Genomic DNA, 27,308 nt, shown 5'->3' with positions numbered 1-27,308 from the left:
TAATATCTGTTTTCAACTTAAGTTTATTTAAAAGCCAAGTTGTGATAGCTTTCTGCAATAATAACCTTTGGTTATTTATTTTAAATTGCAGCTTCAGATTGAAAAGTGTGAGCTGAGGACTACAGTCTCTATCCTGAAAGAAAGAATAAACTATTTGGAAAATGAATTAAATCTGAAGTCAAGTAAACTTGCCCAGACTTCTGATGATTCTTCTCAATTTAAAGCTGAGATTTGCTCACTTCAGTAAGTCTGATACAAAATGTGGTGACCTTTTACAGATGCTAGAATAATTCTGTTTATTCTGTGACTGTATAGCAGAGTTGAGTTCTTGGGAAAGACTGTAATTATAAATATTTTTAAATATTTTAAAAATCACTTGGTACAGCTTGTATGTTAAAGAAAAGTAGGTGTAAGTAAGGAAAGTGCTGTGGTAGCTTTTCACAGCAAGCTTCTCCTGGACTTACTTGATGACCAAATATACTGATAATTTTTATGGCTCATTCTAGAATTGTTTCCTGCAATAGCCATATTTTCTGCTTATGAATGTAGCAGAACTGAAAATTTCTAAAAGGATTCCCAAACTCTGTTTGTTAAAAAGAAGACAGATGCCTTTGCAAACTGCAGCAGTAGGACCTACAGTTTTGAGAACTGGTATCTTATGATCCATACAAACAGTCTGTGGTGGACTTGAAGAAGCAGTCCAAGTAGTGTTGGCTTCAGCAATCCTTAAGTCCTCCCTCTCCTCAAGGGAGAGGATGGTTAGTATGGCACAACCCCATGCTGCTGGTGGGTGATACAGCCCTGTCAGGAGGTTATGCTGGAATTGTTCCAGCACTTGAAGCAGCTCAACAGCAGAAGTCGAAGACCCAGAGTAAGTTCCAAGCTTCTTTCAACTGTACACTCATTTTTCAGGCTCTTAAATGACCAAAAACAGAAATCTATTGAAGATTTACAGCACAGATTGTCCCTCAAAAAGGATGAACTGCTGGCAGCTCAAGATGAAATTATAAAGCTGAAAGAGATAATAGGTAATCTGTAATTATTTTTGTGCTTATTTCCTGTTTCTAAAATAGAAAGCACTTACTCTTTTGTTTTTAGATAGGTTAAACCAGAGGAGCACTTCCCAGGAAGAAGCAGTGAGTGTGCTGAGAAGTACAATTAGTGTTTTGGACAAAGAAAAGGACAGTCTTCAAGAAACCGTGGATGAAAAAACAGAAAGAATTGCATGCTTAGATGACAACTTAGCTAACAGGGTATGTCCAGTACTACTTTGCATTCCACCTGGGGATTTTTAAAGCAGTTATGTTTTAGGGAGACATTTTGCCTTGATGAAAAAGTCTGTGCAGAGCACATAAACACTGTGCTTGGACCCAATGCAGAGTCATTTGTCAACTCAATAGAACTTTAATAATGAAAGTAACTGTATTCCCTAAATACTTCAAGAAAATAAAGAAGCATTTGTTTGCATTTTGCATGTGGAGGGGTTTATTGAGGTATAAAGTACTAGCCTGAGGTGACAAAATCTATAGCTGACTTCCATCTGTTTCAATGACAAGACAATCCTTTCTCAGGAAAGACAAGAAACTTGGAAATCACTTATTGGTGAAGAACTAAGATAAAGGTTTACATTAAAAGTTCTTTAATGAAGTGCCCTCTTATGCTGCAACATAATAATACCTAATACAACTTTAAAATTTTTTTTTCATAGGAAAAAACAATTGCTCATTTACGTTTAACTCTCTCTGAGCTGGAGTCCTCAACAGAGTAAGTAAAGAGTAGGATGCCTTCTTTGGAGGTTTTGTTTTATGTAGTAGTTTCAAAGAGAAAGTAGAAGGCTATTTTAGGGTTTTTTTGATGAAATTAAGTTAATCCTGTTTGAGTTAAGTAGAGGACTGTACTGTGTTGAGAAAGATGTACTCAACTTTGGAAGGCACTTTCTCTGCAATTATATTACAGGCTGCTAAGAAACTGTTACAACAATCATTAACAATTGCTTGTCTGTCTTAATTTCCCTAAACTGGTAAGGTTTCCTAACTCTTGGTCAAGGAGTAGTTTTCTAGCACTCCACTAGGTGTTAGATTGACCCAGGTAAGAGTCAGAGCTGAATTCTTAATGATTGGCAATCTAATTCTTCTAGCTGAAGTACAGTCTTAATTAAAATGTATTTACGTAGTTTTTAGCTGGGCTTGCTCTGATCTTTCATTCTTTCCTCTTTTTAAGCATGACTTTTTAAACTACAGCATCTTAAAAATTTAAACACCAATATTTAAATACTTGAAGCCCAATGTAACTGAATATTAGCTATATTGATGCATGAGCTATATGTGTCAAAAAAACCCAATGCAAAAGTTCACCTAAGTTTACAGATATTTATATTTCTAATTTTTCGTTTAATCTTTCCATTACTCTTTTGATAATTGTCCTTCAAGTGTAAATTATTTGTCTTCTTCCTTTATGGCTTAGAAAATATGCAATTACCATAATCATTACCAAACACAAATAACAATTGTTATCTGTAATTGCTCTTTGTGTAATAAGATACATCTTACCAGATATGTCTTCAAAACTAAGATTAAATCCATCTTATTTCTGCATATTGACATTTTACATACTTAGTTTACATTTTATTTAGACTTAGTTTGTCGTCATTCAGAGAGCAAGAATTTTATCTGATAATTTTCAGCAGTATATGGTATAGTACAAGAAGGGACAATTTTAATAATGTTTTCACTTGATAGCCAGATGCAGGACAGGCTGAACAACAGAGACCGTGAGATAGCCAGCTTACATCGCCAGCTTGATACGTCCCAGCTAGAGCTGGCAGAAATGGGAAGGGTAAAGGACATGGCTCTGAAAGAAAACAGGCGACTGCAAGATGACCTGGCTACAATGGCCAGGGAAAACCAGGTATGAAGGCAGTATGTGACACTGCTGTATTAAATCATTTGTTGCTTGCTTGTATCAAAACTGCTACATCCTCGCTTCTGATTGAGGTGTTTAATGATTGGTATTTCTTGAGCCCTGGCTTATTGAAAATCACTAGGCAGAAATTGTAAAAGCAATACTTCAGATACTTCAGTGTAGTAATGCAGTGAGGGAGAAATGGGCAAGCTTTCAGTTTGGTAACGCTTCCTGAGACTAAAAAAGAAATCAAAATAAATTAAATCTAGAACTTTATTGTTTATAATATAATGAAATTATGTTAATTGGTTATATCACTTCGCAATCAGTATTTAATTGGTAAAGATTGGGTTTATTACCTTTGGAAGTGATTATTGAGAGAGAAAGAAACTCCAAAAGCAGACATCAGATTATCAGGTCAAAGTGGGAGAGGGAGAGAAAGAAACTCCAAAAGCAGACATCAGATTATCAGGTGAAAGTGAGAGGGAGAGGAAGGGGATTGGTAGCACATCTGAATTTGTTCTGGTGCAGTGATTCATTAGTTTCATCCATCTAGTTTCCATGAAGCACTGGATTTATTGAATGAGGTATGCCATATTTTAGATTAGGGTCTTTTGGAGATTAGGGTGTTGGAGGAACAATGATTTGGTTTTGTGCAGCAGCTGGTTATTGCTGACCAAAAGCCTCCCAACTCCAAGTGCATGACATGGATGTCCCTATAGTATAGAGTGTCTTTATGGACAATATATAACCAAAATGTTCAGTGTTTTATAGGGTAAGTATCATCTTTTATTGGGCTGAGCATTAGAAAGTCCATGTAGAGGGTATGTGAGAGTTATCTTAAGAGTGAACCTGGAATTTTGTTGCAACTCATAACATACAACTTGTATAGCAAATACAACTACTGCAGCTCCTCGTGAGATTCAACCACCTTTTAAAATTTTCATCCCAAGATACAAATGTTTGTTTGAATTCACTGTAAGTACAAACACTAAAACTGATCAGGACATTTTTAACTAAACCATTTATTTCAATTCCCCTCAGTCACCCCAGCTGAGTCTGATGCCACAAAGTATAATATAGCAACATGTTTCATGGAAGTGATTAGGACCTTGAACAGTTCTTGCAAAACCTATAGTGCAATATATAAATATGTGGATATACTATTGAAAGTAGACCTACTCTTTACAGGTGTCTAATAAGATGAAATATTGAATATTATCGTAATACGATTATGAAAGTTTTCCCAGTGTTTGGGAAGGCTACCACAGAGACAGGCAGACTGATTTTAGCATATGTTAAATAAGACATACAATAAAAAGGCTAATGAATAGTAATATACCACAAAAAAAAGAAGGGGAAGAAATAAGGCAGCATCTTTTATTTCCCCACATTTGATCATGGACATAGAAAAAGATACTTGCAGTTATGGCTCTCTGGGCTAGATGACTCAGAAGAAGAGAGCTGAAGCTGAGAGGGATGCAATTGGCAGTTCAAATATCTCAAATAAATTACATGGTACATTTTTGATGTTTAAATATGATCTTACTAGTGTATTTAGTTATTTTGTCTTGCAATTCTACTTTAAAATAAATGTTATTTTGTTAGGAAGTTGGCTTTCTATTGATCTAAATCTTTCCTTTACTCAGGAATACTGAATCTTAAAGCTATAAAAATTCCAGCTCCCAAACATCAATATGTCAAATTTTCCAAAGATCAGTAGGGTGTGTCATCAGGGAAGCTTCATGTTTTATGAACTGGTGGGATAGTCATTGTTTATTGTGATTACTCTTGCCTGGAAACTCTTTGGTACATCTCAGGTAACAGGAGATATTTCTGAACTCTACAAATCCCAAAGAGCTTTGTAAGTAGAATAGAAAAAATCTAGGGCATATGCAATTACTTTGATTTAATCTGATGGGGTATTATATAGTAATTAATTTACTGCAAAGCACAATTTTGCCTTTATGCAATCTCTCTAGGCTGTCAGTACCGAGCTTGAAGATGCAATACGTGAAAAAGAAGAAATGAAAACCAGGGTTCATAGTTATATAACTGAAGTCTCCAGATTTGAGAACTTGATAGCTTCAAAGGTAAAAAATATTATCTGTAGGCAGTCATTACTGCATTCAGTAAAACAAAGTAAGAATTGCATGGTTTGGTCCCATTTCTTTCTTTTGTTTTTCCTTATTTTCTCTGCAGTGTTTAAAGCTACTAGTGGGGGATTCATATAGCACATTGTTAGATCTGGAGCACTGATTAATTCTAGCACATCACAATTTCATGGATCATGTTTCAATTGGCCATAATGCTGGAGATTGACAAACATGTCATGTTTGAATGTTATTTTGCTTTTTGGCTTTTGACCAGGCAATCAGTAAAATAACAGGTACTGTTTCATTATTGTAGGCAGAAAGCAGCTTATACAATGATTTTAATTATTTTGCCCTTTTGGAAAAGAAAAAAATGTTATCTGTTCTGCATAAAATTGTAAAAATAGTAATGTTAAAATAGTGCTCTGGTTAAATGTCCTTTATCATGATACTTGAATTCAAAAGCATGATATATGAGTTAAAATCATTTTAAAAAGATAGGATTTGTGTCAAGACAACATGAACTGGCAAATTTATTATATGACTTTGATTGGGAAGAATAAGTTTTGATCTGACTTCAACTTGCATGTCTAGATGAATGCATGTAAATTCAACCACTTTTTACAAGTAGAAACTGAAGCATGGAGAAAAGGTTAAGGTCAGTAGTAGGTTAGCTTAGAACTATCAATCTAAAATATTTGAAGTTTATTTTTTAAGAATTTTACAGCATATCATGTGTTCAAACTACTTCAGCTACAGACAGGGCTACACCTTCTACACCTTTGGCAAATGATAATCAAGTTATTATAAAAAAGTTATTCAAGTTGGGTACCAGGAAGCTATAGAATACACAGCCAGCAACCAATTCAGGGATTTTTCTAGTATTATATCTGGAGAATGCCCGTGGAGACAAGGATTTACTTTTCTGCACAGTGTTCACTTGCTAAGTCTGAAGTTTCTATTTCCTAATGCTCCACCTGATCCTCTCTGCACTTCCCAAGTTCTGCAGGATACACAGAAGAAATTTCAGAAAGAGTTGCCTTTCTCATTAGATTTATACTGATTTATACTACCAACCTGCATATCCCAAGTTCTGCAGGATACACAGAAGAAATTTCAGAAAGAGTTGCCTTTCTCATTAGATTTATACTGATTTATACTACCAACCTGCATATCCCACTGCACATTATTTGAGCAGGGAATGGAGGTAAATAAGAAAAATTTATCCCTGCCTTATAATCCACTCTTGGCCAAAGTAAAATTCACAAGCAACATTTGTTCTATCACTGCACAAATGGTGAGCACCAAAGCTTGCATTTTTGTACCTCTGTGATAGACTCCTTTGGTGTGTATGCTCTAGTAGATTACCAGTGTTTCAGGCACTGCTAAAAAGCAAATATTTATAAGAGTAAAGTAACTAAAAGAGCTGAAAATGGAATTTCTTGGAAAGGGCAGCATGCAGTGTATCTCAGTAATGTGACCCTTGACAATGCAGAGAGATCCAAAATAACCCCTCTCCTGGGTGTATTAAAACTCATTAGCAACTCCTAAGTGTAATTCCACTTTAATAAAACTTAATGCCTTATTTGCTATTTGGACTTGGAAAAGGGATGATGAATTTTAGTAGTTGCCGGATAGTGGGATGAAGAAAATGAAGGAAGTTTTGCTTTCTAAGGGGAAAAAAATGAGCTATTTTAAGGAATAGGCGTGAAATGAGATCAAACAACGTGAAGGTATGTTGATCGTTGCAGAGTGATTTACTGTTTCATTAGGAAAAAGAAAACCAAGAATTGTTAGAGAAGTTCCGGATGCTCCATACACAAGCTGAAGGCTGGGAAATGAAGGCTCATCAAGCTGAAGGAGAAAGCAGCTCCATACGCCTGGAACTCCTTTCAGTAGATACAGATCGGAGGCATCTTCGAGAGAGAGTGGAGTTACTGGAAAAAGAGATTCAAGGGGTAATGTGCAATGGAATTCCATCTAGGACAGTGGGATACATCCAAGTGCTTTTAAATAAAGTCAATGGACGATTTTTAACACCTTAATGGAAAATAATTTCTGCATGTGAATGTTTCAAATACAAACACTGGAGTTTTTGAAACAGTAATTGATTTTGTTTAGATGTGCTTTGCTTCACTCCTGCTTTCCCAAAATTAGAATTGTAGCATATATTTTCATAGTTTTAGATCTCTTCTGTTTGGTTATCACTGTTACTATGACATTGTAAGAAACTTCTGTTAAGTTGCTTCAGAATATTTGCATATAGCGTTATGAGTATTTTGCAAGCTTAGTTCTTACGTTTCTTTGAAGCTTTGAATGAAGTATTTGAAGCATTGGTGGCTGGACTCAAGGTAAAAATCTGGTAGACATCCAAATTCAGAATCAGGATTCCACAATACTGAATCCTAGACCAATGTTGTAGAACATAAGATTTATATTTTAGAAGCAGAGGTTTATATTTTAGAACAGAGGTTTATATTTTAGAAGCAGTAAGAGAAGTTCTAGAGCATAAATGTGGTGGGTTGACAACATTTTGTTCCATACTTGGAATTAGCCAGAAGGAGTTAGAGACTGTATTGTAAGCTGAGTTAAAAATAGGTTGTATGTTTGGGATTTAAGCTTCTTAATTCTTGTTCCACCTTTTTATAGTACTTGTATCATTACTCAAGTTGGTGATTAAAAATTGCAGAGGTGGTTTATTAGTTGCCCTTAGCTATGTTTTAGGGTGAGGGAAGAAATATTAAATTTTATAGGGAAAATAAAGTGTTAAAAAACCCAGGTTATTCAACAGGAGTCTCATAAATTTAACACTGAAAATGTATCTGTATTTGGTTTTGTTTAGCACATTGTTGCACATCAAGTATATGAATCTCAGCTCTCCTCCATAACCAAAAATATGTCCAGATTGGAAGAGGATCTTAAACGTGAAAATCAGGATAAGGCTTCTGTGTTAGCAGACCTCGCTTCTGTGAGAGAACTCTGTGTGAAACTTGAGGCTAGCAAAGAACTTTTAGCTCGACAGCTCACGTCCAAAAGCATGGATTATGAAAGGGTAAGAGGCAAAGGCAAATTTAATTTGCTGTAACAAAGTAACTTCCTTCGCTTTTAGTAGGTTTTGGAGAAAATAATTGCTTCTTAAAACAAGGTAAGTTAATTTACGTCATTAGTTTTGTGTTTTTATATACATTATAAATTTTACAATATACAGATCCTTAGCTGTGGGTTTTGTACAAAAAGAGGGAGTTTCTTTGATTCATTACCACTGCAAAATGTTGCAGGTGTAGTTTTAACTGTACCACAGACAGATCATATATATATTTATTTTTGGTTTTTTAGTTGACTCAAACTTTATAAAAAGCAAATAGTACACTTCTTATTTGAATAGTAAAGACTCTACACTAATGGCATCTTTTCAGTTAAGAAATTGAGATACAGCTAGAATTCATTGAATATTTTGAAATAGTTTTAAAAGTTCTAAATATTCATATTTTCTGAACCTTTTTCTTTACAGCTGATTTTGTCTTCATTTAGTGACTTGGTCAGCCTTTCTGGGACTGTAATATTTAAGACCTTGAGAACAGTAAAATTTGTTTATATTCACAGAACTGAAGAGGAAAACAAGTATTCCTGCATTTTTAGCAAAAGCCAAGAGGCTAATTGTGGGCTGACCTAGTCAAATAGGATGAAGTATAGTATAACACTTGTGCAAAGTTCTACTGTTAAAAGCCAATTTGTGTTCCAGGTACTTACCTAAACATTTCCAGCACTCAGTAATGCAGCTCCCAGTAAAACATTTGACAGATGTACCGCTTGAAAAGTTTTAAATTAAGTATAGTTTAAAATAATTGTAGGCTTTACATTATTTTGTGAGCTGTTTCCTAATCTTTTTTATGAAACTTTTGTCCATTTCATTTTTTTGTAACAAATCTTCACAAAATAAAATTCTCTGTGTTTGTAAATTAGTGTGTTAATAACATATAAAATTTGTGCCTTAGGTTCTAGGAGAATTAGAAGATACAAAATCAGAAGGAGAGTTGCTGAAAAAGCAGCTATCCAGTGAGAGACTTACAGTTCAGAATCTTGAAACTTTATTGGCTACTAGTAGAGACAAAGAATTTCAGAATCAATTAATGTCCCAAGACAAAGATACCGAAATTCAGTTACTGAAAGACAAGCTAACACTGGCTGAGAGCAAACTGTAAGTTTTAACAAATGTGTGTGTGTTATGTCGTTTGCAAAAGAACTATTTCTTTGTGACAATACTTATTCACAAAATCTGGGTGTTGGGTATGACTGAGCAGATTTTTGCAGCAATGTCTTTTGGCCTTTCATCATTTAAAGTTTCTTTACAGGTCTTTCATATTGCTTTCAATTAATCAGCACTTTGGTGGACATCAGTTTAGTGCAAGCAGTAAACTTGAACAGGAGTTCCAAAGGAAATATCTTCTACATAAAATTTTAACATGTGCTTACTGCTCACAAAAAAAAACCCAAGTATATTAAATTCATGGTAAATGTGAATTGCTTATCTGCTGAAGATGCCTATTGTCCTTGCTTTGATTAAAAATCACTTACATAATAAATAGTGAAGTTATAGTGCTTTAAAGTACTTTTGCTACTTTTGATATTAATGGTTGTGGGAAAAGTCCTGTGTCACTTATTATTCCTTTGAAATAGGAACAGAACTAAACCTGACACCTCCACCAAATGTGGCCAGCAACTTCTGCTGCAGATCTGCCTAAAAAAGCAATAACTTTTAGCAACGCTTATATATAAAAAAGACTGATCTGTTTGGAGCAATGAAGTTAAGAGGGGAGTTAACTTTGTGTGTGTTTGAAATTCTCCTAAGGATACATCAGCAGGAGCTAGTGGTAGCTCTGCATTAAATAGCAACAAGGAGTAGCAGCTGAGTGCAGATGGTGGTGAAGAGTAAAGTCAAAGCAGAATTTCAGATGTAGAAACCCACCTGTTTAGTAAACACTAACCTAGGGAGAGAAAGGAAACGTGGAAGTTAATGGAACAGGTAATACTCCTCGTGAGATATAGCGTGTATTCCACTTAAACTGGTGACACAGATGTTCAAGAAATACGCTTTTGGTTGATTTATGTAGAGGCTACAACTTGTGATGGTTTATGATGGTCAAGGAGCAGTGATCTCAGTGAATCTGGAGATTATTAAATTGAATTTTTAAAATGAAATTGAATCCAGTTACTTTGTGTACAAACATTATAAAACTGTTTAACTATGTGCATAGTCGTTTTTTCACTGTTTTTCTTTTGCACACATTGTAAGGTTCATTTGTTTTTTGTAAATGTCAATACTTGCAGTGTTAATAGGGTGAGATATTTGCAGGGAGATGGAAAATGTTCTCTTGGAGGAAGAGTGGCCATTCTGTTGAATTGCTTTCCACTGTTTATCTCAAGGTTCTGCATGTTACTAGACAAGTGTTCAGGTGTGAGAACAAGTTGTATATACCTTATTTTCTACTATTTGGTTTGTGGTAGTTGCAGTCTAATGAACAGGAATTTTTAAATGCTCACAGCTGTGCTGAAGTATGTGACAATTATTTGTGAACATTATTTAAAGTTTTAGCTTTATAGTACCTGTCCTTCCACTTTATTTAGAAAATGGCACTGACTTCAGAAGTATTCTCAGAAGTAAGTTTAACTTGTGAAGTTCTCCAGTGCTGTAATTATGAGTAGTGTAAAGAATAAGTAGTTATTACTTTGAGTACTGCATGGGTGATAGTACAGTAAATGTGGTCTTGATCCTCTAGAGTGATTAAAGAATTAAACAGAGAATTTGGAACAGCTAAACTACTTGTTGAGAGCTATGTGTATCTGCTGTGAAAGAGATGTCCTCTGAAAATTGTGTATCATCATGTAAACTTACATGATGATTACTGTGCATAAAGGGTTTCAAAATGTTTCTAAGTTTTGGAGTGATTTACTTAATGCTCTTAATTTTGTTTAAATGTCACTGAACAGAATAACCTCAGAACTCACAAACTGTTTGCTTTCTTTCTTTATTTTACAATAATGATATTGGGCCCTGAATTCTTACCTCCATCCTGAAAGCATATGCCTGTCTTTGAAGGACATATAAAATATCATCAAGATGTCTTGTCTTCTGCATCTGTTCTCGACATACTGGATCAAGATACCATTCTAGGAATTTTACTGATGAGTAGGGAACATGGGAAAAAATATTCTGCGGTTTTATTTGGAACAAATCTCTTGAGTAGTTTACGTCTTCCTGGAGTCAAAGACCGGCTGGTGCCAGACAGGAAGTCTGTGACTGAGCTAGGAGTGGAACTCATTTTTCAGAACTCCAGTCCAGTGCTTTAGCAATAAACCAGTACAACTTTCCTTCTCCAGGAGAAAGTTTTGAGCACTCCACCTCACAGTGGCTTTGAAGACTGTATGGAATGACATAGCTGTCTAGATTCTTGCTTAGACAACCTATTTTACATGCAATAATTTCTTTTTCTTCCTTTATAATGTAATTGATGGTATTTTGCATCCAAGCATTGAGTAAGCCAAGATGATGATTTACTGAGAAGTATATTAATCATGTTTCTGAAGATTTTCAAGGCTCCTTTTAACTTTGATTCTTGCACTTGAAACAATTGGGCACAAATACCAAGGGTGTAGTTAAGTTTCAGACTCTGGGTTTTGCTGGTCTGGTGTTTGCTTTAATACAATTTTTACTTAGATTTGGTTCAGTTGTGTTCATGGCTCGCAAGATAGTTCCATCTACTTGATAAAATTTTTACTGAAGCCATTGTCTGTTAAGTTTGTAATTTTTTGTGGATATTTACTGCCTTTTTTTTTTACACGAAGTCTATCTCAAATTGCAACAGACAACAGTAAAGCAAATAAAATAATTATTTAATTGTTTTGTCTGTTTTTATCAAGCATGTTTGTGTTTACCTTTGTCTGAAAAAGAGCTTGATGTAGTCAGGATGTAGTGAGAGGCTTGCCAGCTTCCTGCTTCATTCTCACCTTAGGTTCTTCCAGAAACATTCTGTTGCATTCATTTGGTTCTTGCTGCTTCTAATTTGATTTAGTCTGTGAAACAACATGTTCAGTATCTGGTTTTGTTTTATTTTTCTCTAACTTCTCTAAGCTCCTAGCTGACATTGTTCAAAGAAAACTTTGTTGCTTCTCCTGATTTTTTTTTAGAAGCAGCAATAATAGAGAGGTTTCCATGCTTCGAAGTAAAGTTGCACAGATGCAGGCTGACACTGATGTTTTAAAAAGGAAACTGACAACTGAGCGATTTGAACGGTAAGATGCAGTTTTGCAGTGAGTTGACTCTCCCTCCTTCTTTCTTCTTTCTCACTTTTAAAACTCTTGCTTTTTTGAGCAGGGGGAAACTTTTATGGAATACTCTGTTCCCCTTGTCATACAAAATTTAATATTTTCATCTTGAAAACTGCTTAAAGAAAAAAATCTTATACAGTTTCTGAATTTCTTTATAAGTTTTGGGAGTTTACCACTGCCTCTAAGAATAAAAAAAAACCCCCTTCTGATGAAAATAAATAGAATAAATAATAGAACGGAGGGGCTTTATGAGGAAGCGAGGCATTCTGCAGGGCTCTGTTCTGTTCCTGTGCCGCGGCGCAGTCCCCAGGCTGAGGTTGCTGTGTGTTGGCAGGGAGCGAGCCATCCAGGAGATGCGCCGGCACGGCCTCTGCGCGTCCTCGCTGCGCGCCTCGCCGCCGCTCAGCTCCACGCTCCGCTCTCCCGCGCGCTCTCCGGAGCGCGGCGCTGCCGGAGCCGCTGAGCCAGCAGCAGCTGAAACGTAAGTGGTTTGACTTCAGCAAGTCTTTTCTGTCTGAGAGTTAGGTTTAAACTGTTTCTAAACAATACCTTTGTGATTATATGAAATTGTTACACGCTTCAGATGGTTCTAAGTTCTGCTTTTGCTGTCTCTCCTGCTATAAAATATTGATGGCAACCAATAAACCAAAGTGCTCTCCAAAGACCATATAATGTAATGGATTCTCATCCTCTTTTTCTTAATGGCCTTGCACCACCTGACAATTTTCAAATATATGTTGCCTGCATATTACTGCCATTTATTATATCCAGGTATACTTTATTATTGTTGTTAATAGTTATCTCCAAATAATGAATGGTTCATATAAAGAGCAATGCCATGAACTTCTCCCAAGTACAGCAGTAACGGAAAGACACTCCACAGAAGAATCCAACTAAAATGCATTTGAACTCTATGCTAGATGAAGCTTACCTCCAAAACAAGTGCATAAAAATAATTAATGTATTTTTCATTGTTAGTGCTTGAATCTATGAATGTCTAAGATCGTGATCACTATAGCCCATAAAAATGAAATCAAAATCAGCCCCTTACCTGTTCATTTTCACTGTCATGTTTGTTCTTTTAGAGATCATTGTTGGTTTAGATGATGCCAGTTATATGTTACAGACCCGATTATTGACTGTATATCCCACCTGTCCTATATTGAATAATAAATTGTAGTGAAAAGGGGAAGGACAGGAAGAGATAAAGAGTGATTGTTGTAGGAAATATGTGTGCTGTTACAGCTCATGAATCTAACAGATTTTAAAGTTTATTTTTGCTGGTAAATATACGTGGCTTGTTCTAAGCTTACTTTTGTTAACAAAAACAGAGGTTTCTTGAGAACTGAGCTCAGCCTGGCATGAACCCACATTGTCAGCAGTTTTTCTCTTCTGTGAATTTTTGGGCAAAGCAAAAAGTGGAAACTGTAGCAAATGAGATACTGACAGTGGGGATGAATCAGCAGATATGCCTTTGCTTTACTGGTGATCCCCATGGCACACCCTGTTATACTGTAAAACAACATTTTGACTGAGGTGATGACAGATAATATATTTCTGAGAAGGAGCATCATCAGTAGAGTATTGTCTTTAGTCTTCCTTGCTTTACAGTGAGTCCTGAGAACAATAAAAAGTCCAATTGCTATGCTTGGAGGATACCATGTAGTGCACTATTTTTGTCTAGTATTTGTATCCCTAGTTTTAACAATGTCAACTCTGTACCATATCTTACCAAAAAATACCCCATTTTCATGAAGTGAGTATTTTTAAAGAATGTGATTTTTAACAACTGAATTCCCATACAGTTGTTATGCATATCTTGCCTTTTAAATGTATCAATTACAGTAGAGTGATCTCAGCAGTGCTGTTACCATCTTTCATCCTTGTTGTTTATTCCTTCTTGGGAACTTAACAGAGTAAATTGTACTCTGTAATTACTGTTCTGTAGTGTTACAGCTGTCTCTCTCTGACCTGATTTCATCCTCTCAAGCAATTTTCTCTTCCTCCTCATCTCACTATTACTTTTGTAAATCATTTTAGCTATGGGTCAGTGGTTGATATGCTAATAGTTGATATTTGGGAATAACAGAAGATCATCTGAGGAGGCTAAAGCTAATTACTACTTTTTATCCTAATATTAATAAGTGAAATATAATAGTTACCTGTATTTTGACATCTTTTCTTTCTCCACAGAAATGTGACCGTCAAGGAATAACCAGTACTTGAGTAGCTGAAGCATTACCTTGTTACAAGGACATTTTTTTTATAAATTATGAATACTTGTATTTTACCTCTGTTTTCTTCAAATCACTGATTACCTTTGAAACCTCTGAGAATGGGTGAAGTAATCAACTTTGGAAAATTCTGCTTTCCCAACTGGCAGGAGTGACTGACTTTTTCTGGCTGTTTGACAGGTTTTGTATCAAGCCTGGCTATGTTTTGTTACTTTTTTAGAAACATAATAATTAAAAGAAGGAAATGAGTATTGATTTGACAATCTCTTGTTTTCATTTTTTAATTTCATTTGTTTGCTTATTTCATATGATTGGAGAAGTTTATTCATCTTAACGTGAACTAACATAGAATAACATCCCCAACTGTGTTAAAAATGCTGAGCCAATGTATGTTTTCTACTCATGATGATTTCCTATGTTTGGGCTTTTAACAAGTGTTTTCTGTTTTCAGGTTATTCTTTATGGTATTTAAAAGTATTGATTACCTATTTTGTGAATGAATTTTGTTTACTGTATCTTTTCTTAATAAAAAATATATATCAGTTATTCTTTATTACTGTTTCTATCAATCTCCCTTTGTTTAACCTTTGTGTGAAATTGCATTTTAAATATCCCCATATTTAATAAAAAATAAAGAGAAAAAATTTTAAAGATGTATTGAAATACTTCAAATATTAAAAAATTCTCAAAAATATTTTATATTCAAACTTTTGAATCATTTGATGTTTTTCAAATTTTGGTTTTAAAAGTTCAGAGCAACACCTGGAATCATTCACACAGTTAAGCTCAAGCTGTTGAAGAGGTGACACAGGACTTCATGTTGTGACATACATATTAGGTAAATGAAGTGAGAACTCATCTTGACAATATCTGCTGTATTTAGCAGAGGAGCATTTCAAATTTAGGCTTTGAAGCAAGATGCAGTTAGGAACACAGAGTTTTCTGAATAATTACATGCCAGCAGGGTGACAGGATGTGTATTCATAAGAATTATACAGAGCAGTAGAAATGGGAGGATGCATTGCTGCACATCCTTGCACTGGCCAGAAGGTCTTGTTCTGCTGTTCTAACATCCAGTAAAAACCTGTCATTACCAGTTAACATTACAAGCATCTCTAAGGTGCAGACAACATTTTAAATTACATGGGGGGGAAAAAAATTGCTTAGATTTTATCTAGTTTGTATCAAGATTGTTCCACTTAAAAATGATGAAGAATATTGTGTTAACTGAAAATACTGTATCATATATTATGCATTAAATTTTACTGAGTAAAGCCAGATTAGAACACCAGTTCAGAAGTACCTGAAAATACTTGTGTCACTGAGGTTTCTCAGGAACTGTGTATTCATGGTGGGTGCATCTTACACATTTTACTTTCTAGGTCTTTCATTTACCAGTTATAGAAGTGAGGAGGATTTCTCTCTAACTGTTATTTACCTATTAATACTGTTTGTAATTAAGTCAGTGGTTTCCACTGATGCTAATTGGTGTTAATTATTCAGGTTGATTTAGTAAGAAAGAGAAAACTCATGTCCTGCTCTTGATGTCTTCAGTGGTGACTTTAAAGTATTCTATTTTGTAAATAAACCCTTTAAATTTTGAATTATTTTTTTAAAAACTAGCGTTCCACTTTATTGAAAACAGTATGTTTCATCTTACTGAAAAATGCAGATTTTGACATTACAATTAAAACCATAACACTTCAATTAATAGTAATTCCTACATGGATATATCAATTACAAAGAATTAGGGACTCATTGAACACAGGTGTTATAATAAAATTGGTATCATTATGGTGACCAAAGCTTGTGCAGATTTCTAGTATTAAAACAGTACTAATATTCAGACTGTAGTGTAGCTGTCAATTTGTCCTGTTTCTAATAATTTATATACATTTTTATAAGCAATTGTAGTAAAACAAAAGTAATTTTTAAACAACTTTGCTTTGAAATCAGCTGTTTCAATTAATGAAGTAGAAAACAAGCACAAATTTGTGGAAGATTTAAATCCATGGACTACTGCATGTGCCATGTACAAAACGAGCCTTTTGTGGGCTAGATGTTAATGTGGCTCACCTGGACTCTGCTCCCAGAGGCTTCCCTGCTGTTCTCACCTTTGGAAGATCCGAAGCACCCTTGGCTGTTGTGTGTAGTCCTCAGCTGGGGTGGTTGCAGGGGGAGTGTGGCAGACATGAAATCGTGATAAAACTCCATACACTCAAGTTGTCTTAATGTCTGCAATTGGGAAGGGGGGGGAAAACAACTTCAGAGAAATAATAAAGGAGAACTGTAATCATTTGGGCTGTTTTTCTACAAAACAATGAGAGTCTAGCATCAGAAGCAGGGGAATCTAGAGATAATAAAAGGGCAAGTGTTTTCAGTTTATTAAAACCTGAATTTCTCAATTAAAAATCATTATGTGGTTTTCAGAAATTCTTAGAGTTAATTGGTTTTGGGGTTTTTGTGTCTCATATTATGTTCCTAAAATTTAGGTAATTTAGGTAATTAAGATAAGTAAATAATTCTAGGGTTCAGTTGGGAAGCCAAATTTGTTCTTTTTTTTGTCACCCTCAACATGAGAAACACTGACATTCCTGTGTGATGGTAATTAAAAAAAAAAAAAGTTAAGATGAGAGATTCAGTCTTTCAATTTAAAATATTTTATACAGAAATTGACATATATCTGGCAGCCTGACCTAGGCAAGTGCTGTTATTCCTTAATGAAAGCTGCAGATTTTGGGGGGGTTTAGATCATTCCTTGGGAGAGAACTTTATATTTCTTTGTCTTTGCTAGCAGTGTAAGAAATGAGGGGTGTGTGGTTTTAGTGCCTTAAGTAAGCCAGAGGTGCAACTTTATATAAAAAGAAAAAATTCCAGTTTCATTTCATCCTCTGACCCTTCATAGGCCACACAAAGATTGCAGTAGCTGCAGCAACATTAATTCCTGGACCTAAAGCCTTACCATGCATGCTGCTCTGTAAATAGTGGGGAGAGAAAGCCTTGATGCTGTGCAAGCACTCATCAGTGAAAGCTGAATGGTGTCAGGGGCTGCACTGCTACCACAGGGCTTTGGCCACAGAGGCCAAGAACCAAGCCATCCATCTCCAGCAGGCTGCAGGGGTATCTCTGCCCCAGCACAGGGGCTCCAGCAGATCCCTGCACAGTGGCAGCCCTGCCCACACTGGGCTGCAGACATGGCTTGCCCAAGGGAACAGCTGCCAGCATACAGAGCCTTCCATGAGGCTCCCAAGACAACATGGACGTGGATGTTCTTGGGAAGTGCGGCAAAGTGCCCAAAGATGGTTAAGGGATTGGAGCATCTCTCACATGAGGACAGTCTGAGCAAGCCGGGGCTGTTGAGCCTGGAGAAGAGGTTTGGGGGGGAGCATCTCCATGTGTAACAGTAGGTGGGAGTAAAACATCTCCTCTTGGCTCTATCTGTGGGAGGTACAAGACAATGAGCTCAAATTGAAATATGAGTAATTCAACTGAAACATACGATTTTTTTTTTCCCCATGAAGGTGATCAAACAGTGCAACAGGCTGCCCAGGGAAGTTACAGAGTCTCCTCCACAGAGGTATTCAAAACCCATTTAGGAACAGTCCTGGACAGCTGTAGGTGACCCTGTTTTGAGCAAGGGTTGGTTGGACCAGGCAATTTTCAAAAAGGCAACAATCCTGGGGCTGTGGAAACTTTCCTACAAATCCCCACGGTGTGATCAAGTAAATGCTTACCCAGCTGTAGTGAATTTGCACTTATTATCTAAATTATGATCTTTGACATTTTAAAAATTACAAGTATAAGAATAATTGCCATTGTTTTGCCTCAGTATTAGTTGTATCTATGTTAGAACTTGTGTGAGTTTCAGAATTTATCATGGTGGTTGCCTCTCCCATCTGTGTGTGCTGCAAGCTCAACATCATCCAAGCAGAGCTGCCCCAGCAGTGTTGTCAGTGTGTCCTTTACCATTTCAAGGTGATAGCACAGGAATTAAACTAAGTAAAATGGCATGATGGCAAATGGAGGAGAGGGGGGAAAATGAAATTATGTTAGCTTCTTCTCAGTTTAAATCCTCCTGAGTAAGGATGGCTGTATTTTCATGAATACAAACACAGAAATGAGTTTCAGCATGGTTACTCAGCTGTGAGTCAGTCAAGGTCTGCAGGAGCAGATACTGCTCTTGGGAGAGATTTTCACTGAGCTTCCAGTCCAAAGGAGCACGTTGACATCTGAACTTGTCTTTATGGGAAGGCACGTGTGGGTTGCTGGACTATAGCTGTGTCTGCAATCTTTATGTGTTCCCGTTTGCTTTGCATAAATACATAAAGATGTCGAATGGAAGGAAAGGCACTCCTGGCTTGCTCCTGGTTTTTACATGATCTCTTTGTGCCACCTAGTGGATCTGGGTCCTTTCCAGTGATCATCCTGGAAAGGTTCGGGTTTCTCCACAGAAATTCTAGATCTTTAGTATTTTTATAATAAGATACACTAAAATCAAAGTGCAAGACTTGCTAATAAAGCTATGCATGCCATAAAGCCCATTCATCATTTTGCTGCGGAGATCTGTGTTTGCATCACTTTCCAGAAATTGTTGGTTCTTAAGAAAAAAAACCCAACAACCCATTTTACTCATTTCCAGCTCCCGGAAAGTGAAAAGTTCGACCTTTGCCAACAAAGGTCTGATGTAATTGAGCAATTTGATCGATTTGAAGGAACTGGCAAAAGCTGGATTCACCTCTTTCCTGGTGGACAACTTTTAAAGTTTTCTCTTTCTACCATCCAATTCTACCTCTTAAAAACATACAAGTGCTGCAGAGAGCAGTAAAGCCAAACACAGCAAAACTCCTGAATCTTTTGGAGGATTTCTACAAAATTCAGCTCTGGTAATAAAGGTGCTTTGTATCTTTGTGTCTATCTTTGTATCTATTTTATATTTTGAATATGAATACATACATATATATATATATATATATATATATATATATGTAATACCTAGTGTTAAAAGTAGCAGTCAATATACCTAACAGCCATCTAAATACACCTGGTGCATGAGCTTAAACTTCTGAATTATTGGTGAATTATGTAGCATCACCATCATATTTTCTGAAAAATCTCTTTGCCCAGGATTCTTCTCCTGGGAACCTGAAAAGCCTTAGAGAAAAATGATAATAATATTATCTGAGTTGCTTCTCCTATGTTTTGCTGCTTTGGAATGTGGCAGGTGATTGTTTCATTGGTTGCACATGAATTGTTTTTACTTATTGGCCAATCACAGCCAGCTGTGTCGGGCTCTCTGAGGAGAGTCTCAAGTTTCCATTATCATTCTTTGTAGCCTTCTGTCTGTATCCTTTCTGTATTCTTTAGTATAGCTTTAGGATAGCATCATATCATATCATCATAATTAAAAAATTAGCCTTCTAAGAACATGGAGTCAGATTCATTCCTTCCTCCTCTGTCCAGGGACCCCAGAAACTACCATACTGTAGACTGTGGCTTTAGTTGTGATGGGACTGAACAGGGAACAGATTGTGCCTCCCAGAGCTTGTATGACTAGTCATTACTTGAATACTGCAGGTGAAAAAGTGATTTCTAGCAATTAGTGTTTATTTCAATGTCACAGACTGGTTTTTCCTACAAATATCACTTGGACGCAGGAATTCACTGAGCAACAGCTTACTAAGGAGTGGGAGTATATCAGTTAATGCTTCCCTAAATTTATATTCTTCTTTTAAAACCTCTGGTACTGGGCACACTCAGAGACAAAAAAAGGGTAAGATAGCTCTTTGGTCCAACCCAGCATGGGTCTTACCTTTTCCTTTTAAGAATATCAGAAGGACCACTGCTGACTGGACCAAAAATTAAGGAGCAGACAAAATCTAAAGCTGCAAGGCCTTTTTCTCCAGGGACCACCTGAATCTGGAGAGCTGGCTGACAAAACACTCCTGTGTCAGTGATGGAGAATCATGAATGGTGTGGAACCAATGTTGATTCCAAAAGTGGAAGAGCCTGGATGGCACTAAGTACAGCATGTGCTTTTACCATGTTCTCCCTGGGAAACTCAGGAAACAAGTGTCCAGCGCTGGTGAAGTCTTGCAGTAGAGAGCTGAATTGGAAGAGTGGGGCCCCAGAAGAGCTGATACAAATACTGGAATAAGGCTATGAGAAAGAAGGGAGGCTGATTTCTGTGCTTCTCTGTTGGAGGACAGTTGGTTTTGTTTCTTGCAGTTTTCCCTACTTTTCAGTAAATTAAGGGGATAAGTATTTGCCTAGCTGCAGCACAGGCTAGGCGCTGGGTTCAGACTTGGGTCTTGCTGCAAGAAGAGAACAAACGGGGGTTCAGAGCGCGGTGCACCTGGAGCTGCGGACCTCTCCCCCTGGGGCAGTGCAACGGTGCTGGGTCCCGGTGGATGCGGAGAGACCCAGACTTACCCCTTCCTTGCCAGCAGCAGGGGCCGAGCGCCGCTCGCTGCGGGGCGCGGGCAGGGACTCGGGCAGGACGTGGGCAGGGAAGCAGGGATGGATGCGGGCGGGGATGGATGCGGGCAGGGACTCGGGCAGGGAAGCAGGGATGGATGCGGGCAGGGACTCGGGCGGGGAAGCAGGGATGGATGCGGGCAGGGATGGGGCGCGGCGCTGCGGGGCGCCCGTGAGCGGCGCGGCCGCGCTGCCGTGGGGCGGCCGCCGCGGGGGCGGCATCCGACGGGCTGGGCGGCACCGCGCCCGCAGCAGCCACCGGCGCTTCCTTCTGGCAGCGCGCAGAGGGAGCACAGGTAGGACCCTGCGCCCCACCCCTTCTGCCCGCGCAAGGGCCGCTGCGGAGCCGCTAGCGGGAGGGAGCCTCGCCGCAGACCGAGCTCCGCAGCCTCCCGCGGGGCTCCGCATCCCGGCCCCGGCGCTCCGGGAGCGCTCGCCGTGCGGAGCCGCCCGCTGCCGTGCGGGGCTGTCCCCGCCGCTTTGTGCCGCCCGCTCGGTGCCACATGTGCCCTTTGGCTCGGCAGCAGCCCGGGGGCAGGAGGCTGCGCCGGGAGGACGGCCAGAGAACCCCCCCGTAAGTAGCTCCCTGCCGCTGTCGGGCTGCCTTTGTTCGGTGGAAGGTGTAAGGAGGCGTGCGGGTGATTTTCGGAAGGTGTCACTTCATCGCTGCCGCGGAATTCAGTGACTGGGCTGGTTCTCTCCCATTCCTTCTGCTTCCCCTTTGTTAGCGGTTTCCCGGGGAGTCCTGTATTGTTTCAGCTTCACTGAAAAAAAGCAGGAGCTGTCAAAGAGATGACTTTGTTCCCTGCGATGCCTGTCTAGAGCAGCATCGCTTTGTTCGAGCTCCCGTGAGCCATTTGTCACACGAGCGCTGCCGTAAGGAGCGGGCTCCGCTCCGCTCCGCTCCGCGCCGCGCGGCCGCGTCCCTCTCCCTTCGCCTTTCCCAACAGCTGGAGCAGGTAAGCCAGAGGTAGCACCATCTCGCATGGGAAATCCATCTCCTGGTTACGCCATCTCCTCAGTTAGAAAACGCCTGTTTCAGCGGCAGAAATGCGTGTAACGCGCATCTTTTCTATGTCACGGAGGGGTTTTTAATGAATGACGGTTTGCGGGTTTTTAATTAATTGTGATGGTGTTGCCACTAGTCAGATACAAATCTGGTTCTCCGCAGCTGTAGTGTGCAAAACGTTGTTACGCCTCTGCTCTTTTATTTTAAGTGTAAAAATGCCCAGTTAAAACACAGTTCAAGGAGTAAATAGAGAACTGGAAACCACAACTGTGCATCCTGAAAATTTAATATGCCTGACAATAATGGCACTGAAAATGATCTGCTGTTGGGGGGATGGGACCATAGAGAAAGGGAAGAGTAATTTGCAACCAAAGGCCTAATAATAGATATTCTGTCGATGGCAGATACACAGATAATATAATTTGTTATCTTCCCAGACACATTTTCTGTAAATACCTTAAACGGTTTTGTATGAAAAGAGCTCTTTTCTTAGACTCTGGGTTATTTAAGATAGCTGATAGCAGTAACATGGTTTAGCAGATTAAATATGATAAATTAGAGCCAGAACTGACTTTTATTTGGTATTTAGTAATGCATGCTCAGTAAATTCCCATCACTGAAATAAATCTAATTGCACTTTGCATAGACAATTAAGTCTTGTAACTGTACCAAAACATTAATCAATAGGTGTAAATGTTATCATGAGTTTCTTTAACAAAGCCATTGATACTGCAGTAGCCAGTAGTTCTGTGTATTATTTACTTTGGGTGGTTTGAATCCAGGTCAGGAATTCATCAAATAGACAAATTCAACTCTTCCTTGGCTGCTATCAGTTTATCAGGTTAGACATTGTGTCTGGGGTTGAATATTTTGTTGCAACAATTAACTTGAATTGAACATTGTGAACTGTACTGAAATTTTATATGAAAGTGATTTGTAAATTTATTTGTGCTCCAGTTGGATAATTGCAAGAATTACTGTGGAAATAGCAAAGAGGTTGCTTTTGCTTGGTATTGGGTCTACTTTTCTCCAACAGGAAAATTTCTGCACCCTTTTCTAAAATTAAGGGCCATTTTCAAATACCCACTTGGGCAATCCTGCATTTTAGAGAGAATTGCTTCACATTTACAAGCAAATATTATTTTTTATTTATATACTGTATAACAGAATTTTAAAAGTGCACTGGTAGCAAACACAGTTGGTCTGAAATATGAATGGCTTGCTGGGTTCTGTGCTAAGACATTGACTTTTTTCTTTCTTTCTTTCCCACACCTCCCCCCCTCTCAAAGTTTGTTCCTTATAGTTTTATTTTGGTCTGTTGTTTTGTGAGGTTACACAGGTAACCGCATTTGTGAAATGGAAAGGCATTTGGTATTTCTTTAACATATAGTTCCTTGAAACCCTAACAAAATTTATTATCTACTAAAAATATTGTTTGGCAATAATATTTCACTTTAAATACAGATACTAAAAAGCAGCTGTTTTGGTTTCACACTTCTGATTACAGCAATAAAAATAACTTTTGCAGTTTCTTCTGCTTAGGCTCTTAGTCACTCTGAATAGTGTTTTGCCAGGTATCTCAGTCACTGAAAATGGATTTGTCTGTTACTAATGTAGTTTAGAGTTATTTCAATATTCCTATTATAGATGTGTCAGGTAAGCTCTTTTTAAATAAGAAACACATGGCATAATAAGTGTTGAGTGAAATGTGATGATGAATTTATGAATATTTGGTTGTTGTTTTAGAATGAAATATAACACAAACAATTTTTATAGACAGTGTTGGCTTGAATGACTATATTTTGACTTTTAGTCCACACAAGTCAAGAGACAAGACTTTTTTCATATTCTGAATTATTCATATTTGAAAATTGCTGAATCTGATTGTTGAGAGGGATTTTTTTTATCCTTCCATAAAATCAATGCAGGCTTTATTCCATAAAGGCCCAAATAAGAGAATCATGGCAAAAATGGTTAAACCTACTATTGGCAAGTTGACAAAGTCAATTTTTTTGGAATCAACAGACTCAGGGCAATGTAGTTGCATAATAGCTGCCATCAGCATGATATAAATGTTGAGATGCTCTAAGCACCTGCATTTTGACACTGAGCCAATGTATTTGAACAAGATATAATAAAGTTGTATAAAGTGCACTGTAAAATAGAATTAATTGGTGTTAAGTGGTATGATAGAAGGCAAACTAAAGTTACAAGGTTAACTTTAATTACATTACTGCTTCTACTGGAGGGGCCAAATTCTTTTATCTGTTATTTAAATCAGTTAGTGATGAATAAAAATTTGTTTGTTTCCATGGAGACTCCATGAGTTCTGCCTTTAGGGAACAATCAGTTGTTTTGTAGATCTTGCACTTATTTTTTCCCCATCATTTCCTAAGGAACTTTCACTCCTTTTGACTCTCTGCATCACATGACTTCTCTCTTTAAGAGCTAAAATACATTTTGTCAGAAGCACACAGCATTTACCCTTGCTTCACATTTAGCATTTTCACTTATATTGGTGGAGCCTTACAAAGAAATTAAATTGACTTGTAACAAATATTTTTTAATTAATGCTGTTCAAACCTGTGCATCACATGAGCCAAATCACAGTGATTTGGTAATTAAGTCTGGTGGGAAGAAAAATGTAGAGATCTTATTATCCTGGGTAAGTGGCTTACAGTGCTGTTTTGCCACATATTGAGTGAAGCTGATTCAGATGCCACTACAAATGTGTAAAGTACATCAATACATTTTTAAATATAGTTCAGTTTCCTCTTTATATATGTAGGCTGTGTACCAAATTATGGGAGTAAAAGTTTCATGCCTCTAACAAGGCCATTTAAGAAAATACTCTCATATGCAGATGATTTTAGTGCATTTAATTCACATCCCAACGTTGCTTTGAAATGGCTTTAATGCTAACACATGTGAAAGCTTTATTTTCTTCTCCATTATTGCCTTAAGAAAACCAGTAAGAAAATGATCGAAACAAGTAAAAACTTTCCTCACACTTTAGTGTTTGGGAGTGCAAACTGCTGTGCATTTTGCTGGCATGCTTGACCATCTCTTTCATTACTCAGCATGTTTTGAAAGTCAGCTGTCAGACTTGAGCAGCTTCATAAAGCAGCTCAGTCTAGTGATTTGTGGTAAGGCTTCTGTAGGAGGATCCTGCACACTAAAGATTATGTTTACTGTTAAGCTGAAATGTGGAGGGAGTGTGATGAAAAGAACTGAAGTGAAATGAACCATACAAAATTCTGACTTTCATGTTGCTCTTCAAAGAAAGTCGATTTTCTTCAAAGTAACATGCTGTCTTTCTCTGTGGCTTTTAAGAAAGCTGCATTTGAAACTTCAGCACAGAAAAAAAGAGAAAAAGGTACAATTACAAGTGATCTGTGGAACAGTTTGGGCCAGATGACAAAAATAGTGATAGGAAGCCCCGTGACTCTGTATTATCTTTGGGTATCTGTTGGCACATATGTGACAAAGCTGGATTGAGTAGATTGATCTGCCAACAAAACCAAACTGCCTTCCATGTTCTAGAACCTCTTTTCTGTTGCTTATAACTTTGGCAAATGTTAGCCATGTGCTCTGTAGTTCATCACACATATATGTGACTCATGTTAATTTTTATTGTAATTAATTAGTTGAGAATTAGACTAGTTGTTTTGCCTAAGAAATCCTAAGAAATTTGCTAAGAAAGCCTAAGACAGTTCAGAAACATGGTACTGTTCTGGTTTTTAGCTAGGCTTCAGATCCTGCTAAGTCAGTGTCCTTTTGTCTGATCTTCCCTTTTGCTGTCTTCATGAAAGTCTGTCCAAATTTTCTGTATAAGTCTACAAAATGCTAGTTTACAAATAAAGTTATAATACTAAGTCTACAAACTATTGTCGTTTTCATACACCTTTAACACTGTAGTTTTCACATACCTGTGAAAATTTTAGCAAATAAAATGAGAGATTACATGTTTATTCCACACCCAGTGCTACAGAGTATTTTTAACAGTGACCTCAGTGGTACTGGCTATATATGCAGCAGCAATTGGAGTGGGATTGTGACTTTGCTGGAGACAGAATTAAAATTAAGGTTTTCAACAGGACAAAGATGTTGTAGTTATGAACTGTATAAGGAAGGGATTGGGCAGTAATACTTTGGAAGAGCTTTGTGGTTTATGGTAAATTACCCAAGTTGCTGCTGCAATAGAAAGAAACATATGGTTTGGGAAAACAGCATGGAAGACATGAGAAGTCCTCCTCAACTGTAACACCACGTCCACATAGGCTACACACCAACAAAAATGTGTATGAGTATCCAGAGGAGAGGAATGGAAATAATTAATATATTTAGAATATATGGATTATGAATGAATGCTGAAATGTCTGGAGTTGTTTCAGCTCAAAGAATGAAGACTGTCACGGTTAACAAGACATGATAACTTTCTAATGTCACAAAGCTGTTGTGAAGCAACGTTGTCCATGTCTGTGCCCAACCAGATGATACGTAGTGCAGTCAGTAATAATGGGGTTGAAGCAATAGAATAGATTTCTGAGTTTGGATTTTCATGATTTTAGCATCACTAAACAGTGTTTGAGTATCAATCAGGAATGATATAAAATATAGTTGAATCCTTTCTGGACAGTGTGGTGGAATGGATAACTCTTTGAGGTCTCTTCTAGTCTCCTTGGTCTTCAACATCGATGCACCCTGGTGTTGATCAGATTTGAACAGATTGTACCTCGTTCCCTCACCAGTGCTTCATGTGGCAGAATTGCCTGTATGTGTGGTTTCCAAAGTGAACAGGGCTCTGAGCAGAGCAGTTCAGAGCTTTTGATGTCATCTCTTGACTTGGATCAGCTCTGACATCCACTCCTCTCTCCTTCCATAGTGATTCCTCTGCTGGTGCTTGGACAGGGAGTGTGAGGAAAGTGCCATGGGATCCTGGGAGGAGCCTTAGATCCAGCTGGCATAGGCAAGAGCAGGCTAGGGGAGCATGAGTGCAGATTTCACAAGGAACCTGGCTAGGAGGATCGTACATGAGCATGGGACGTGATGGATGTAAAGGGGAGGTAGGACCTGGGGACTTGGGGACTTGGGATAACTGGGACTTGAGAAAGAGTAGGATACAGAGTGAACTAGTAGGTGGGAATTTGGGTTACTGGCAAGGACTCCAGTGTACCAGAAGCCTTAACAATTGCAAACTGGGATTGACTTAGTAAGAAGACAACAAAGAGCCAAAGGAGATTAAATTAATGCCTGGGAAAGTTATGTTGG

At 37.8% G+C, this 27,308-nt stretch overlaps 2 protein-coding genes across 6 annotated transcripts in view; both read left to right on the top strand.

The window, feature by feature from the left end:
- Positions 1-15,374, top strand: part of CEP135 (centrosomal protein 135) — a 33,868-nt gene extending 18,494 nt beyond the window's left edge. For 2 of the 3 annotated variants that reach the window (XM_039699097.1, XM_039699099.1), the window contains 12 exons: positions 92-243; positions 913-1,028; positions 1,099-1,253; positions 1,709-1,764; positions 2,739-2,907; positions 4,884-4,994; positions 6,767-6,952; positions 7,837-8,046; positions 8,990-9,192; positions 12,180-12,284; positions 12,655-12,801; positions 14,514-15,374. In XM_039699097.1, coding sequence (XP_039555031.1) covers positions 92-243; positions 913-1,028; positions 1,099-1,253; positions 1,709-1,764; positions 2,739-2,907; positions 4,884-4,994; positions 6,767-6,952; positions 7,837-8,046; positions 8,990-9,192; positions 12,180-12,284; positions 12,655-12,801; positions 14,514-14,535 — 1,632 coding nt within the window. In that variant the 3' untranslated portion in view covers positions 14,536-15,374. Of the gene's footprint in view, positions 1-91; positions 244-912; positions 1,029-1,098; positions 1,254-1,708; positions 1,765-2,738; positions 2,908-4,883; positions 4,995-6,766; positions 6,953-7,836; positions 8,047-8,989; positions 9,193-11,072; positions 12,285-12,654; positions 12,802-14,513 lie in introns of those variants that run through there. The other variant, XR_005626520.1, reaches the window with a different exon arrangement.
- Positions 15,375-21,292: 5,918 nt separating this feature from the next.
- The window catches only part of CRACD (capping protein inhibiting regulator of actin dynamics), a 129,728-nt gene continuing 123,712 nt past the window's right edge, over positions 21,293-27,308 (top strand). For all 3 annotated transcript variants that reach the window (XM_039699142.1, XM_039699140.1, XM_039699141.1), the window contains exon 1: positions 21,293-21,602. The gene's annotated coding sequence lies outside the window, so the exon portion shown is untranslated. The remainder of the gene's footprint in view (positions 21,603-27,308) is intronic.

Source organism: Passer montanus, unplaced genomic scaffold (assembly GCF_014805655.1).
Source record: "Passer montanus isolate IOZ18808 unplaced genomic scaffold, ASM1480565v1 scaffold13, whole genome shotgun sequence".
NCBI classification, from domain to species: Eukaryota; Metazoa; Chordata; class Aves; order Passeriformes; family Passeridae; genus Passer; species Passer montanus.
Note: the sequence above shows the minus strand (reverse complement) of the source record. Positions and strands in the feature narration are given on the sequence as shown.